The sequence below is a fragment of the Papaver somniferum genome, chromosome 6 (assembly GCF_003573695.1).
Source record: "Papaver somniferum cultivar HN1 chromosome 6, ASM357369v1, whole genome shotgun sequence".
Lineage (NCBI taxonomy): Eukaryota > Viridiplantae > Streptophyta > Magnoliopsida > Ranunculales > Papaveraceae > Papaver > Papaver somniferum.
The window spans coordinates 165,327,935-165,343,459 of NC_039363.1; the positions used below are offsets into that span (position 1 = coordinate 165,327,935).

The window sequence follows — 15,525 nt, forward strand, 5'->3', positions numbered from 1 at the left end:
CTCCAGCAGAAATTCTTGGGTATGATAACTTCTCCGGTTCACGGACTGGGTTCGTGGACTGTGTTAGCGAACTTGGCTCACGCCATTCTTCCGGTTCTCTTGATCAACAAAGTTCACCAACTTTGGTTCAAGGAATATGACTTATACATAAATGTGTTTCCACAACAATGATTATGTTCACCATTGGTCATGTAATCTAAACTCTCATTTCAATCATTGAAACATTCTTAGACGATGTTATACATTTGTTACACCAGTTCTCGTCAAAGCAATTTTCTAGATGACTGAAACATATCATGACTTTCCTCACATGGTAAAGATAAACTTGGTTAAAGCAAAAAGCTTACCAACTCATATTTCGAGATATAGATAGGCGAGGTATACTACGCTCAAAATAGCAAATGTGCATAATCAAAGTCTGTATATATAGCATACGACTTCTTGTCTCAAATAGTAGGAGATAGAGTAGATAGACTTTTGAGTGATAGATAAGTTCAAGGCTTCACATACCTTTTTGCCGAGAAGTTCCACCGGTTCCTTGAGTAGTTCTTCGTCACCGCAAGATAATCGCCATGGAATCTGGAGCTCAACTACACTTTCTATCCTAGTCCGAGACTTAGCTATAATAGACTAGAAATCAAGACTTATAGTTTTGATCACTAACATTGACAAACATGCTTGAGATAGCAACGCATGCGAGTTCGACCGATCAATGCTCTAACAAACCTAATCCAAACACCTCATGTGTGATACTAGTTGCGACTAGAGTCAATTTTCCTTTAACCATTGCAAATAAGGTTCAGTTTCAGTGTAGCAACATCATTCACTCTTCTAGGCAATTTGAAATCCCAGTTAATAGAGTTATCAACTGAAGTACCCATATCCGCAACAGAGAGTTTTTTTTGCTCTAGAGAGAGCATATAAATTTGGGTAGCAAGTTTTAATAGGAAAATCATACAACCAATTTTCCTCCAAGAATCTAGTTTCTGGCATAACCGATCTTAACTAGTTTTGAAGAATGGTATAACCGGTCATAGCTTAGGACCATCTCTTTGATCTTAACATACCTGAATGTAATACCAGAAACATGAACTCTCACGCCTTTGAGTTAACTACTATTTGCCAGTTATTTGACTCTTTTTTTTTGATGGAAAATGTAATATATTAATTAAGGAATAAAGTATATAAGATTTACAATGTCCTTTTTATCAAAAATATTGGACATCACACTATTTTGAGATATCATTATCTGAATTTGGGTTGAGAAGGGCCAAATATATTTTCGACGAGCTTCCTTTGCTATGTGGTCTGCTACGGAATTGTATCTTCTATTAATATACTTCACCTGAACTTGAGGGAGTTTTTGCAAAATTGTTTGAGTCGCCTTTATGATATTTTCTAGATACTCTACCTCAAAACTTTCTGGAAAGAAAATATTATATTTTAAATGATACTCTCTACCATGACCTTTATGTTGTCTTTCTAAATGCTGGCCAAGTGATTCAAACCCTGTAACTAATCAGTATAGGCTCTGCCTATTTTTCTCATAAAATTTTTGTTCGTCAAAATTTACACCTCATCAAAAATTTATCCCAGAATTACTAGGTCACGGCAACAGTGCCGTGTGTTAAAAAACGAAGAAGAAAAGAAGGAAGCTCGTGATAAAGTGCCGACATATAAACTGGGTGTCCTGCCATCATCACCCGTCCCCACCGATGCAAAGACAAACTTGATCCTCCCCTTTAATTTTGTGGCTCTCAGAACCTCCTTTCTAAATTTATACGGTCGACCTGAGTTCCTATAAAGCTCTAAACTGAATATTGCTTTTCTAATTTCCTCCGCTCAGCCAGCGGATGTCGTTATTTTCCCCGGCAACAGAAACCTCGTTACATACTCATTCTCTTCTTTCCTCAAAGAATCCGCAACCATACGTCCAACGTACGCAATCAAACACTGACACACAGCAAATCAATAAAGAAAAGGTCTCTCCTCACAACACAACTTCCCGTAAATCTCAGTCTCTCTCAACTCCCACCATTTTCTTCTCACTCTCTCAGTTACTGATCATCAGCAACAATGGCAGCTCAGTTTAACGCTTATACCCGTGCAAACATACGCACACTTGTTCTTTTTCCTCACAAGAAAACCCCATCCCATTTTGTTTCAGTAAAACCTCAGATAGAATCGAGACATGATTACAGAGGAAGGAGAAAAAGAAGTTGGGGAATTAGGGTTGAAAATGCAGAATCATCATCATCGTCTTCGTCGTATCTGGATATGTGGAAAACGGCAATGGATCGAGAAAGGAAAACAATTGAGTTTCAGAATATGGCTGTTGTTAATGGTGATGCTAATGGGGAAAAAGTGGAAGAGGAAAGTGATAATGACCCAAAAGTAATTGAGAAGAAAAGTGATGAATTTAAGAAGATTTTAGAGGTGCCCAAAGAAGAAAGAGATCAAATTCAGAGAATGCAGGTTATTGATAGAGCTGCTGCTGCTATTGCTGCTGCTCAAGCTCTTCTCAAAGAAACTCCTCCGGTAATTAAAAAGGATTCACCTTTTGATGATGATAATGGAGATTTGGAAACTACTGAGATTAGTAGTAATGGAGTAATTGGTGATCAACAACAAGGTAATCCACTAATCTTGCTTTTGGGTCTTTATTTTATTTTTCTTCAGTTTTGGCGAGCATGTGAATTGGACAAGAAATGTATGCTAATATTCTTTTTAGGGTTTAAGGGTAGTAATCTTTGATTATAAATTGGGTCTATTTGAGGATTTTTATCACATTTCTTAACTGGGTGTTTTCTGTAAGAGTAGTGTTGGAATGATGTGCTTTAGACATAATTGCGAATTCGTGATTTCTCTACTTACTAGTGTGAGTGTTAAGCCTTGTTGAAACTGGAATTGATTGTTTACTTGGAAAGAATGACAACCTTGTAGGTGCATCTTTTTCAGTAAAATATGAGTGAAGTGACGACACTCATCAAGTTTATAGCACCAGATAGTAATTATGTAAAGATGTCTATTTTGTATTCTTCGAGCAGGTTGTCATGGCGTAATGTTGGATCATTGATTCCTATTGTTTTGTCAAGTTTTTTCTTACCAAGATCCATTGGCATCTTAGTTTTAGACTTTGAGAGTTTTTTACTTTGCTTACAGTTCCATGAAGTGCAAACTTAGTCACAGTCTATAATTGGTCTCAGAATTTGATCCTCTCATGCTATACTAGATCCTTCTGTTGATTGTTATACTAAAAATGAAGGGAAACATCAAGCGCCAATCTCTTTAAGCCTCTTAACAGTTGTTAAATTTCTAATCTGTGGATACAAGCTATCGTTTCGTAGTTTTGGTGGCTGTTAAAAAATTGGTTTTTGGCTACTTCTATTCCGACATATAGCTTCAGCCTGCTATGCACATCACTTTTCTCTTTATGGTCTGAAAGTGATTTTATCCGTTATCCGGTTAACAGTTTGCCACTTACCTGATCAGGAACAGATGCTGAAAGTATATTTGTGAGTTCGTCAAAAACTCTAGGACCTGGAACACCAGGTCCAGATTTTTGGTCCTGGACACCTCCTTCGGAAGACAAAAGTAACTTACAAACAGCAAAACCAACTTTATCCCCAAACCCAACCTACTCAGTGGTGGAGAAAGAGCGAACAGCAGATTCTTTGTCAATTCCCTTTGAGAGTGCCTTATCTGAAACTCACAATCCTCCTCTTCCTCCCCTTCAATCCCTCACAGAGGTTGGGAAGTTGGATATTGCCAATCCCATTTTAGAGGATCAAACAATGGGAGAGAAACATGAAGAAAACATGGCATTTTCGGCAAACGCGTCCGAAGCTGTTGAGGCTCTTAATAAGGTTGATGAAGCTTCAACAGAAGGAGTGACCGAGGACGGTGTGAAGTGGTGGAAGGAGACTGGTTTAGAGCAAAGAACAGATGGAGCTCTCTGCAGGTGGACTCTGACTAGGGGAGTTAGTGCTGATGGAAGTGTTGAATGGGAAGACAAGTTCTGGGAAGCTGTGGGCGAGAATGATTATAAAGAGCTTGGTTCGGAGAAGTCAGGACGCGATGCATCAGGAAATATTTGGCGCGAATACTGGAAAGAATCAATGTGGCAGGTTAGTGCAGTAAAACTAATTTGTCTCGTGTTTGTTAACATTTTGAGCATCCAACTCAAACCGCTAGATCTTTACATGCTGGATTAGCTGCACTTCTGTGTCCACATGGACTATTCAATTTTTAGCAGTGTTGGTGGGGCTTGATCGCATTTTACAGTTCCATCCATATAATGTAGGAGTCTATTAGCTATCTATCCAATAAAATACACACATAAGCACATTCATTCAATTCTGCACACACAAGCAAGTTATATTTGTATGCATGACTTCATGGGTGGAGACGTTATTATTAACAAGCTGAACTGTGGATTTGTTATCTGGTAGGATCATATTACTGGGGTTGAACATATGGAGAAAAGTGCTGACAAATGGGGAAAGAATGGAATGGGTGGTCAGTGGCACGAGAAATGGTGGGAACATTATGATGCCACTGGCCAAGCTGAGAAGTGGGCTGATAAGTATTGCAGCATTGATCCCAACACGCCCCTTGAAGATGGCCATGCTCACGTCTGGCATGAGAGGTACTGCAGTATCACCTTACGACATATTAGTTTTTCACTTCTAATCTTTCCAGTTTTCCTTTTAAAAGCCTTGGGTGAAGTAGAGTACTTCTGGAGAAGCTTGAATTGGTGTTAATTTTCTTAATATGGTAGAAATAAGAATCCTCACAACTGCTATGTTTGTCTTAAATACCAAAGAAGTAGGGATCGATATAGTCAGGGTCATTTTCAAATTGAGCTTGCATTAACTGCTCTCTTAAGCTGCATTTTAGAGCAATTGGCATTCAAAAATTTATAGTTTCAAACTCCTACAAGAGAGTTTTGTTTACTTGGGAATTCATTAAGTCTACAGGCACTCATCCTTTTTTACCTCTACGACTCTAAAAGTTCATTTTTGTTTTTCTTGTGGTAGGTGGGGCGAGAAGTATGATGGGATGGGAGGAAGCACAAAATACACTGACAAATGGGCGGAGAGGTCAGAAGGTGATGGCTGGTCCAAGTGGGGCGACAAATGGGACGAAAATTTTAACACAAGTGGACATGGAGTCAAACAAGGGGAGACATGGTGGCAAGGTAAATTTGGGGAACGTTGGAATCGTACATGGGGCGAAGGCCATAATGGGTCTGGCTGGGTACATAAGTATGGAAAAAGCAGCAGCGGCGAGCACTGGGATACACACGAACAACAAGATACCTGGTATGCGAGATACCCACATTTCGGTTTTGATCACTGCTTTGAAAACTCTGTTCAGCTCCGTGAAGTTCAATTGCCCCCACCAGAAGCTTCACCGCCTGAGACATCATAAAGAGCAAAAACCGCTTGATGTTGTTTTCTCCTATGAACCTGCTTAGTTCTCTAGTTTAGGTAGATATATGTTGGTTACGTTCCATAAATCCGTAGTCGTACAAACTGGATAATGCAGACAGGGAAACTAGCTTGGTAAACAACCTTCCATTAGATGAAAAAGTATATTATCTGTAATAAAAAACAAAATTTATTTTTGTTTGTATGAAATCCGATCTCCGAAATGAGTTATGGCAGTAGTCTGTATACATGAGGTAGTTAACGTCAGTCTTCTACAGTACACAAATTAGCTTCCTTTCAGCCTCGAACTACGATCTAGCGGAGCCATCACGATCCACTCCACGTCCCTCTGCAGATTCACAATCACTCTAGGCAACTGAAAAGGAAGACAAATTGAGCGATTATGTGGCAATCGTTTTCAACTTATCAATCGAATCAGCATCGCCACATCAACGGTGCGTGTGTTGTGCTTGTAGTAAGTACATGGTGGTTGGTAGCTTGATCTATTCATAGTGAAGGAAGTAAGACCAAGTCCACTCTGAACGCACTTAATGGGAATGATCCATGCTCTGTTGGTACCATCGTTTGTACCAACGGCGTACTAAATGGGCACGTTTTGGTCTCGTGTCATACGCAAGTCGTTGACATTTAAAGCCCTGATCCATGCTTGTTCAGAGCTCCACATCTCGTTATCAACCACATGTCATATTCGGTACTTCACTGCAGTACAGCACCAGCAATATTCTGTTTTTAATAAAAGTCAAGTAAGTTGGATGGACTATCAAATTCAGTACTACACTCAAAACCAGTTCTTTTTTTTGTTAAACTAAAGTCAAGCTTGGTTGATGATCATATAGATTCCATTTGCCAAATATATACTCATTTTAACATCATTTTGCTAATATTAAATTACAGCATAGATTACTTGAAGTTGAGGTTCTCATGCTATATATATTGAATAATAGACCAGTTACCCTTATAAGAACAACAATATTCTAACTTCTACTTGGACAAGAAAACAAGATAGTCTAGCTGAAATGTCTTTAATGGCACCTAAATCCATTTTCTTTATCCTCGTGATAATCTTCGTATCAGCAAAACTCATATCAGCTCAAGATGAATGCCAAACTGAAGAATCAGGTGATTGCGTTAGCAAATCTCGCGCACAACCACTTAAGATAATTGCCATCTTTTCCATATTGATTACGAGCATGATTGGTGTGGGCGCACCACTCTTCGCAAAGTATATTCCTGCGTTACATCCAGATCGTGATGTATTCGTAATAGTGAAAGCGTTTGCGGCAGGGATTATTCTCGCAACAGGGTTTATGCACGTTTTGCCTGATTCGTTCGATATGTTGTCGTCGAGTTGTTTGTCTGATAACCCATGGCATGAATTTCCATTTACTGGATTTGTAGCAATGCTTTCTGCTATTGTCACACTGATGGTGGATTCAATGGCTACTAGTTTCTATACTACTAAGAACAACAAGATGATGATCCAACCAACGTCAGAGGGTGACCATGAGCTGGGTAATACAACCGAAGGAGGTGCAGGCGGTGGATCTCATTTCCATGCTCACGGCCATCATCACGGTGCCGCACTCGGGAGCTCCAAAGGACCTATTGGAACTCAATTACTTCGGTACCGAGTCGTTGCAATGGTAACTCATCATTAATCTCTGAAGTCTGAAACCAAAAGTTGTTGGATCTCGAATTTGGAAAATGATAGTATTTGCTAACAGAATAAAATAAGAAAACTATTAGCTTAATGTCGACATCCAGGGTCAGGACGGTTAATTTTTTTAATTTTATTTTGTGTACTATCATGCATGCAGGTGTTGGAACTGGGAATTGTTGTGCACTCGATTGTAATTGGCCTTGGAGTAGGAGCCTCTAATAATACTTGCACCATAAAGCCTCTTGTCGCTGCCCTTTGTTTCCATCAAATGTTTGAAGGGATGGGTCTTGGTGGATGCATCATGCAGGTACTGTCTACATAGCTTATATATCTCTCCGGCTGAATCGTTGCAAAAACTAATCAGCCAAACAACTGCATATAGTCACTTAACATGTAATCAACTCCATTCAACTTGGAAATATATATCATATATATATATATGCGCATTCAAACTTCAAACCTGATCTTACGGGCGCACAATCTTTTTTCTGACAGATAGCTAGTCCCTTTCATTATCTTTAATTATTATGTAATAATACTAGTAATAAAATAAGTTCGTTGAATTCTCTTTGATTAACAAGTTTGGACTGTGGATAATCATTTGATGTTTATTTAATGAGCAGGCAGAATACAAACCGTTGAAGAAATTTCTGATGGTGTTTTTCTTCTCGATCACTACACCTGCTGGGATAGCACTAGGTATGGGATTATCAAAGACATACAAAGAGAACAGTCCTACAGCACTAATCACAGTCGGATTACTGAATGCATCATCAGCTGGTCTGTTAATTTACATGGCGTTGGTTGATCTTCTTGCTGCCGATTTCATGGGTCCAAAACTGCAAGGAAGTATTAAGCTTCAGCTCAAGTCGTATGTTGCTGTCCTTTTGGGTGCTGGTGGTATGTCTCTCATGGCCAAATGGGCTTGAAGACATACTCAACCGTATGTTATGCACTGATTGTCAACTGTTGCTATGGTCATCCACGGCACTTGTGTGACTATCCTTTCAGCATCACCAACCGCCGTATGCAAGAACATTGAATGGAATCCAAGAGAGAATGAAAATGTTGTAATAAATAAACTATAGTAATTTAATCTGCGATTTGATCCTACTTTCTCCAGGTGTGTGGGTATATTAGCTATCTTCATGTAGTTGTTAATTTGCCTTGATATTGACTTGAATACATTTAATCATCCATTTTATATTTGTTCTCATCATCCATTTTATTTCACACAAAATTGGTCAATAACCCTTAAAAAATTTTTTCTTTGGGTTTAATAGATATCTGAAATGAGACACTATTACAATATGCTAGCACCTAAATGATACTGTTTTAATATCCTAAATTGGGTATTCAACCCAGAAATTTATAAACATATGGGCGATGTTGGTATGATGGAAAAAACTCATCTTGGGCTCTGGGGACCGGCGAATTTTGAGTCAACTCGGTTTTAAATTTTTTTCTTCACCTCGATGATTTCTCCAGATTAAATCTTTCTTCCCTTGATTGTATTTCATTTTATGCATGAATCTATGATATAGTTTGGTTTGTGAACTTAATAGGATCCTTATTCATATTTTTAGATTTCATAGTATTACATAGTTTTTCTTCTTTTCATGAGAAACTAACTATTTGATTCTCCATGTATTTTCAGTGTGTTATGTCTTCCTTGGCGTTTGCCTTAATGTATGTTGTGTTTCAAGCGTTTGCAGAGTATATTACAAAGTGTTTGCTTAAAGTATGGTTCAACGATGTTATCTCTTCTATCAATGGTGACTCTGGGAAGAAAGTTATTTACCGATTCAACTCGGTGAATCTCTGGTTTGGTGTATCCCGCCTCTTCCACAAGTCAACGAAATTCAAAATTCAAAAAATTTGCTATAAAAAGAAAGTTGGTTACCTGTTATTACGCTTATGGTTAACAACCAGTTGTTAATCTTTTCTATCTAAAAGTATTTCTAGTCCAATCTGTTACCCTGATTATCGACAGAATATCTTTTTGCATTCAACTCCAACTATATCTCCGAACAACTATATTTATACCTTTCCCAAAACCATTAAACCTATCTTCTCTCTAAATCACATAAACCCTAATACTCTTTACAGTATGGAAGAAGGAAGCAGTAGCAATATGGGGGAATTGGTTAACAAGTTCAAGAAAGCAACACTGGATTTGGGAGATATTAATGAAGCAGTAATCTTTTAAAAAGATGCAAACACTGAGGATAATGAAGATTCGAACTGGGAAGCAAGTGCTATTGGGAATATAAGTATAGAAGGGAGAATGAGCTATGATTTGGTGGGTAAATACATCAAATTTACTTAGACTTTTCTAGAACAAAAGGATCTAAGAATTATTTAAATTGAACCAAATCTCATGATTTTTAAGTTTAGCAAGTGGGAGTTTCTGAATACTGTGATCAATGAAAGGCCATGGATCATCAATAAGCATCTTCTTAATGTTCATGATTACATTCCATATATGATTAAATTGAGAAGCATTGGGGATTCCAACAATTCTGGATTGAGCTACCGTATCTCTTGCCGAAGCTTATGAACATTGCATCTGTGACTAAGATTGGAGAAATTATGGGTGAAGTTACAGGGATTGACCCAAAGGACGTTATGCCAATTGGAAAGGATCTAGTCAAAGTATGTGTTAATGTGGATCTTTCTATGCCATTACGAAGGGGAGTCAAGGTAATTACAAATGCCGGAGTCACTCGCTGGCAGAGGTTTTTTATGAAAGGCAGCCTAATGGCATATGTACTGAATGTTATGTTATTAAGCACTGTAAAGTTGCTTATAAGGATGAAGCTTCTTATGTAGCAAAGGCTCATGAAAAGATATACTTTTTTGGAAAGCCTAATTCACTTAGAAAGAATATATCCTATATCAATTCCAATGCTGCTCATGCATCTTCAAAGCATCAGAAGAAGTTTGTCAAGAATACTGTTTTAGTTCCTCCTAAGGATGGAGTTGTTGTTAATTTGGATTTCCTTATCAAGAAAAGTTCACCAGAATCTACAGAAGATATGAGACTTGGAAAAAGACGTAGAATTGATGGGGAGGATGATAATGATTTCAATGGGTCTGATATTTCTTTCAATACCAATACAAGAGATAACATCACAAGCATCCAAAATACTCATATGGGCACAACTGCAGAAAAAAAATCTGACAATACAGGAAAGGAGAATCAGGTAATCTCATACACTTTCTTCTTCAATTTTTTTTTTTACAATTTTATTACTCATAACTGCAAGCTGATTTCTAGTTTAAATTTTAGTTTTAAAATGAAATTTATCTCTTGGAACGTTCAGGGTATCGCTAAAAGTTTTAATTTTCAATAATTGCAAAATTTAGTCAAATCTCATAGTCCTGATTTCATATTCCTTAGTGAAACTAAGGTTGATCCTTAGAGAATGATCTCAATTGCTCAAAGTCTACATTACCATAACTATACTTGGATCGATAGAGTGGGTTTGGCTGGTGGCCTTATTATCATGTGGAAAGATGGTATAACATGTGATATTTCTAGTGCAACTGATAACATGGTCCATGCCCTTGTTAAAATAGATCCTAGCAAACCAGAGGTTCTATTGTATTTTATGTATGACTCTACTTACAATGATCCTAAAAAGAAGCAATGGAATTTTCTTCATGAACTCAGTGAAGTAGTTTATCAACCATGGTTAGTTTTAGGGGATCTAAATTTTCATCTGGCCAGAAACAGAAGTAGTTCTGACATTTGGGTTCAAGATAGAGTTAGAGATTCTGGTTTATCTGATCTGGGTTATGAAGGTAATGATTATACCTGGACTAGTAATAGTTTTGGTACTGGTACAAAAAAAGCTAGATTGGATATGGGACTAGGCAATACTGATTGGTTCTTACAATTTCCAAATGCTAAAGTTTGTCATTTATATCATATTGCTTCAGATCATTGTCCAATTATGCTTATTACTGACCATATTCCAAGGAAACTTTCGAGACCCTTTAAATGTTTTGGTACTTTGATGGAGCATAATACTTTTAGAACTCAAATGCAACAAGCTTGGAACATAAATGTACAAGGTAGTCCTGCTCATAAGTTCAAAAATAAGCTTCAGCGCACTAGATTCACTTTAGGTAAGTGTAACAGGTTAGAGTTTGGTGATATTCATAAAAACATTAAGTTATTGCAGGATAAGTTGAATATATCTCAGAAAGAACCAAATTCTGTTAGCCAAGAAAGGAAGGTTAAAACCATCACTCATGACTTGGAAAATTGGTACAAGATTCAAACCAATTTTTATAAGGAGAAATCTAGGGATAAGCATATTCATGACATGGATAATAACACTAAATATTTTCATTCTCTTGTTAATAAAAGAATGCATAAGAATAACATTAGTTTACTTAGTGACAATGATGGGAACTGGCTTAGGGACAGGGATAGCATTAGCAGTCTTCTTACTACTCATTTTAGTAATATTTCTTGTTCAAGTAATCATGTTTTTCCTGATGATGCTTTTTCTATTATTCCCACTGTCATTAATGATTCTCACAATGTTGTTTTACTTGCATCCTGATGATGCTTTTTCTATTATTCCCACTATCATTAATGATTCTCACAATGTTGTTTTACTTGCTGTGCATTCTGCTGATGAGATTGCTAGTGTTGTAAAATCTATGCCAGCTTGGAGCTCACCAGGTCCTGCAAGATGGATTCTATCAATCCCAATGTGATATTGTGGGTAAGGATGTCATTGATGTAGTTCAACAATTTTTCAATACTGGTTTTATGCCCAAAGAGCTTAATAAGACTTATATTAGTCTTGTCCCTATAGTTAAGGATCAAAAAAAAACATCTGAGTTTAGACATATAGGTCTATGTAATGTTTCATATAAAATAGTCTCTAAAATTTTAGCTAATAGGATCAAGCCTTACTTGAAGAAATTGATTTATCCATATCAGACAGCCTTTTTCCCAGATAGAGTTATACATGACAACATAATAATTGCCCATGAGATTATTCATACTATGAAACAAAAGGAAGGTGTTGGAGGTACCATGGCCCTAAAATTAAACCTTTCAAAAGCTTTTGATAAACTTGAATGGCCTTTTCTCCTAAATTTTTTAGCTCAGTTTGGCTTTAGCAAAGATTTTTGCAGTTTAATTCATCAATGTGTTTCCACTACCAGTATAAGTGTCTTGATAAATGGATCTCCTTGTCAAGAGGTATAAGACAAGGAGATCCTCTTTCTCCTTATCTCTTTATCATGGCTATGGAATTCCTTTCAAGAAAATTGAGTTTTGCTGAAACTAACAAAGAGATTGCAGGTATCAAAGTTGCAAGAAGAGCTCCATCTATTTCTCACCTTTTATTTGCAGATGACATTCTCATTTTTGCAAAAGATGATATAAGGAATATTACCGGTATTTTGAGCATTGTGAATGATTTTGGCACCCTATTTGGTCAGACTCTAAACTTTGATAAATCTTGTGTCTATTTTAGTGGAAATTTAGACCCTGCTATCTGTAATGATTTGGCTAAGGAGATAAACATGAAGATTGTTAGTGACTTTGAAACTTATCTAGGGGCTCCTCTCCTTTTAGGCCACTCTAAAGTTAAGTCTTTTGAACCCATAATTAAATCTTTTGAAGCTAGGCTAAATAACTGGATCAGTATTACCTTAAATCAATCTGGCAGAACCACTTTAATCAAATTTGTCTTGAATTCTCTTCCAACCTATCAAATGGGATGTTTTAAGATTCCTATCACTACTGTAGACAAGCTTGACACCTTACAAAGAAATTTTTGGTGGGGTCACAAAACCAATAAAGGTGTCAAATTTATAGGCTGGCCTAACCTTTAAAAACCTAAGGAATTAGGAGGTCTAGGATTTAGGAATCTAGAGGTTTTTAATAGAGCTCTCATTTCTAAGATAGTTTGGAAAATTTGCTCTAACTCTGATGACTATTATGTTAAGATTTTGGAAGCTAAATATTTCAAAACTTCTAATCCTCTACACTTAGACAGTCTTAATGAGAAAAGTTCTTGGATTTGGAAGGGTATTTATAAACAGATCAAAACTATTAAGGATAGTACTTTTTGGACTGTTAGATGTGGTACTAGAATTAAGATTTGGTTGGATAAGTGGGTCATTGGTCTTGATCACCCTCCTACCCCAAAAACTGGTTATAATCTTCCCTCTACTCTTATTTATGTTGATGAGTTATCTTTGCCAGGCACTAGAACTTGGAATGTTCAGCTAGTTCAAAATACTTTTGACATGAATATAGCTAATAAAATTACTGTTATGCACATTCCTAGTTGTGGGAATGATAATCTTAATTGGATCCATGACAGGAAAGGAAATTTTACTGTAAAAAGTGCCTATAAAGTTCTTAGTAGTCACTCTGCTGATAACTCTGGATCTCAGTTAGTGAGTAGTCAGGTCTGGAAATCTCTCTGGGAATGTAAAGTTCCTCATAAGGTTAAGTTTTTTGTTTGGAAGTGTCTTAAGAACATTGTCCCCACTAGGGACAAGATTTCTAAATATAAACAAGGTATTGATGTGCATTGTAGTGTCTGTAATGCTAATTTTGAAACTGCTGAACATATGTTACTTGATTGTCCTTATGCAAGATCTATTTGGCTGGGTGTTAATGTGAATGTTAGTAATATCAAGACCGTGCATGGTAATTTGATTAACTGGATTGTTAGTTGGTTTTCTACTAATGTTTATAGTACTGGTGTCTCAACTATTGATCAGATGCACTTTCTGTATTTACTAATGATCACAATCTGGACAATATGGAAAGATAGATGCACTGTTTTTTTTCAGGGAAAATTTCCAAATAAAATTTTTAGTATTAATAGCATTCTGTCCTTGTTAGAGGTTTTTAAAAGGAATGTCTCTGTTGTTCCTAACAATACTGCTAATGTTCAGGTGCTGCCTCAATACTGGGATCCTCCAGAAACAGATTTTATTAAGATTAATGTAGATGCTTCTTTTCTTAAGGATGATTTAACAGGAAGCACTGGACTACTAGCAAGGAATTTTGCAGGGACATGTTATGGAGCCAAAGGAAATTTCTACAATGGAGGAATGATCAAAGACCAAGAAGTGGAGCAACTGGAATGCCTGGCAATGCATGAAGCAGTCAATTGGGCAATTTCCAAGAATTTCACCAAAGTTATTTTTGAATCAGACAGTGAAACATTAGTGAATTCAATAAAAGAAGATACTTCTTATGTTCATTGGTTCAATCAAGGATTAGTCTTGGACATTAAAAATTTATTACAAAGTCAAGTTAATTTTGATTGTCAGTCAGTTAAGAGATCTAAGAATAGAGTTGCAGATTTAGTAGCCAAGAAGTGTAGAAGTAGTGGTATCAATTTTGAATTTTTGGAGAACTTTCCACCTGATATTATTTCTTGGTTTCAGTACTCATCATGTGTATCCTACCAGGAAAGTCAGTTCTATGAGTTCCTTAAATGTTCTGACTCAGAATAAATGTCTTAACAATCTGAGAGAAGATCAAATTCTTTCTATCATAAAAAGGGGAGTTAATAATACATTTGATGTGAACAAGGTATCAGGAAGAAACCGATGTCCTTCACGTAAGAATCAATTCTATGATGAATCTTATGATTATCCTTCACACCGTATTGGTTTTCCTCCAACATTTCGTAAGGAAAAGGATAACCAAAACTAATATTCATTTAATGAGATAATAGCTCATACTTGTGTTAAGTAATCACAGGGTTGAAATCTTACTCACAAAAATCCTAGCTGAGTGAGAAATGTTTAGGTATACTCTGTGCCAAAGTGACACCGATTATCTAGCTAATCTCTTATCGTTCTTAGATGGATTATCAGATAACACTTTTACATGAGTATTTTTTTTGTTGTAAGATTCCTCCTTGTTTATTTGCTTCTAGTTTTTGGCTTTATGCCTTCAAACCCTCTTTTGAAAAGCAAAAGTTTGGATGCTTTAAGTCAACAAGATGTTGTGTATACAATTTTCACAAACGTTTAAGGAGTCTCGTGGAACCTCTTCTTACGGGTATACGTACGGTTTTGGGATTTTCTCATAAACCAATTTTGTAAACCCTTAGTCTCTCGAAACTTGTTTATATACCCCTCTTATTGAGTTGAGATATCTCACTCTAGGCTTCCTATTATTAATGGATTCTTCTTCATGTTCTTGGGATTTACCTGAAAACTTCGTTGATAATGCTGTGTATTTCGAGTTTGATAAAGAGAAGGGAACTCTTGTTGAAGTTGAAAGATCTTTTTCTCAATCTCTTGATTCCTAGTCATGTATTGGGGAGAAGATTCCAACTAATGTTGTTCTTGATGCTCAGCATCTTGTTGGAACAATAAAGTGTCTTGATGATGTAAGAACTAAGTTGA

General features: G+C 36.7%; 3 protein-coding genes across 4 annotated transcripts; all 3 read left to right on the forward strand.

Moving 5' to 3' along the window:
- Positions 1 to 1,791: 1,791 nt before the first annotated feature.
- Positions 1,792 to 5,668, forward strand: LOC113290005. 2 transcript variants are annotated; one of them, XM_026539471.1, is made up of 4 exons: positions 1,792 to 2,632; positions 3,499 to 4,127; positions 4,452 to 4,648; positions 5,040 to 5,668. In XM_026539471.1, the coding sequence occupies exons 1-4, from the start codon at positions 2,077 to 2,079 to the stop codon at positions 5,431 to 5,433; spliced, it is 1,776 nt and encodes a 591-aa protein (XP_026395256.1). In that variant the 5' UTR covers positions 1,792 to 2,076; the 3' UTR covers positions 5,434 to 5,668. The 2 variants fall into 2 exon arrangements, with proteins under 2 accessions (XP_026395256.1, XP_026395255.1); XM_026539470.1 differs by having other exon boundaries at positions 1,794 to 2,632; positions 3,493 to 4,127.
- Positions 5,669 to 6,393: 725 nt separating this feature from the next.
- On the forward strand, positions 6,394 to 8,317 carry LOC113290007 (fe(2+) transport protein 1-like). The gene is made up of 3 exons (XM_026539472.1): positions 6,394 to 7,096; positions 7,271 to 7,420; positions 7,737 to 8,317. The coding sequence occupies exons 1-3, from the start codon at positions 6,470 to 6,472 to the stop codon at positions 8,040 to 8,042; spliced, it is 1,083 nt and encodes a 360-aa protein (XP_026395257.1). The 5' UTR covers positions 6,394 to 6,469; the 3' UTR covers positions 8,043 to 8,317.
- A 2,305-nt stretch (positions 8,318 to 10,622) lies between these two features.
- LOC113291746 lies at positions 10,623 to 11,690 on the forward strand. Its single transcript, XM_026541241.1, has one exon. The coding sequence runs from the start codon at positions 10,623 to 10,625 to the stop codon at positions 11,688 to 11,690; it is 1,068 nt and encodes a 355-aa protein (XP_026397026.1).
- Positions 11,691 to 15,525: the final 3,835 nt, after the last annotated feature.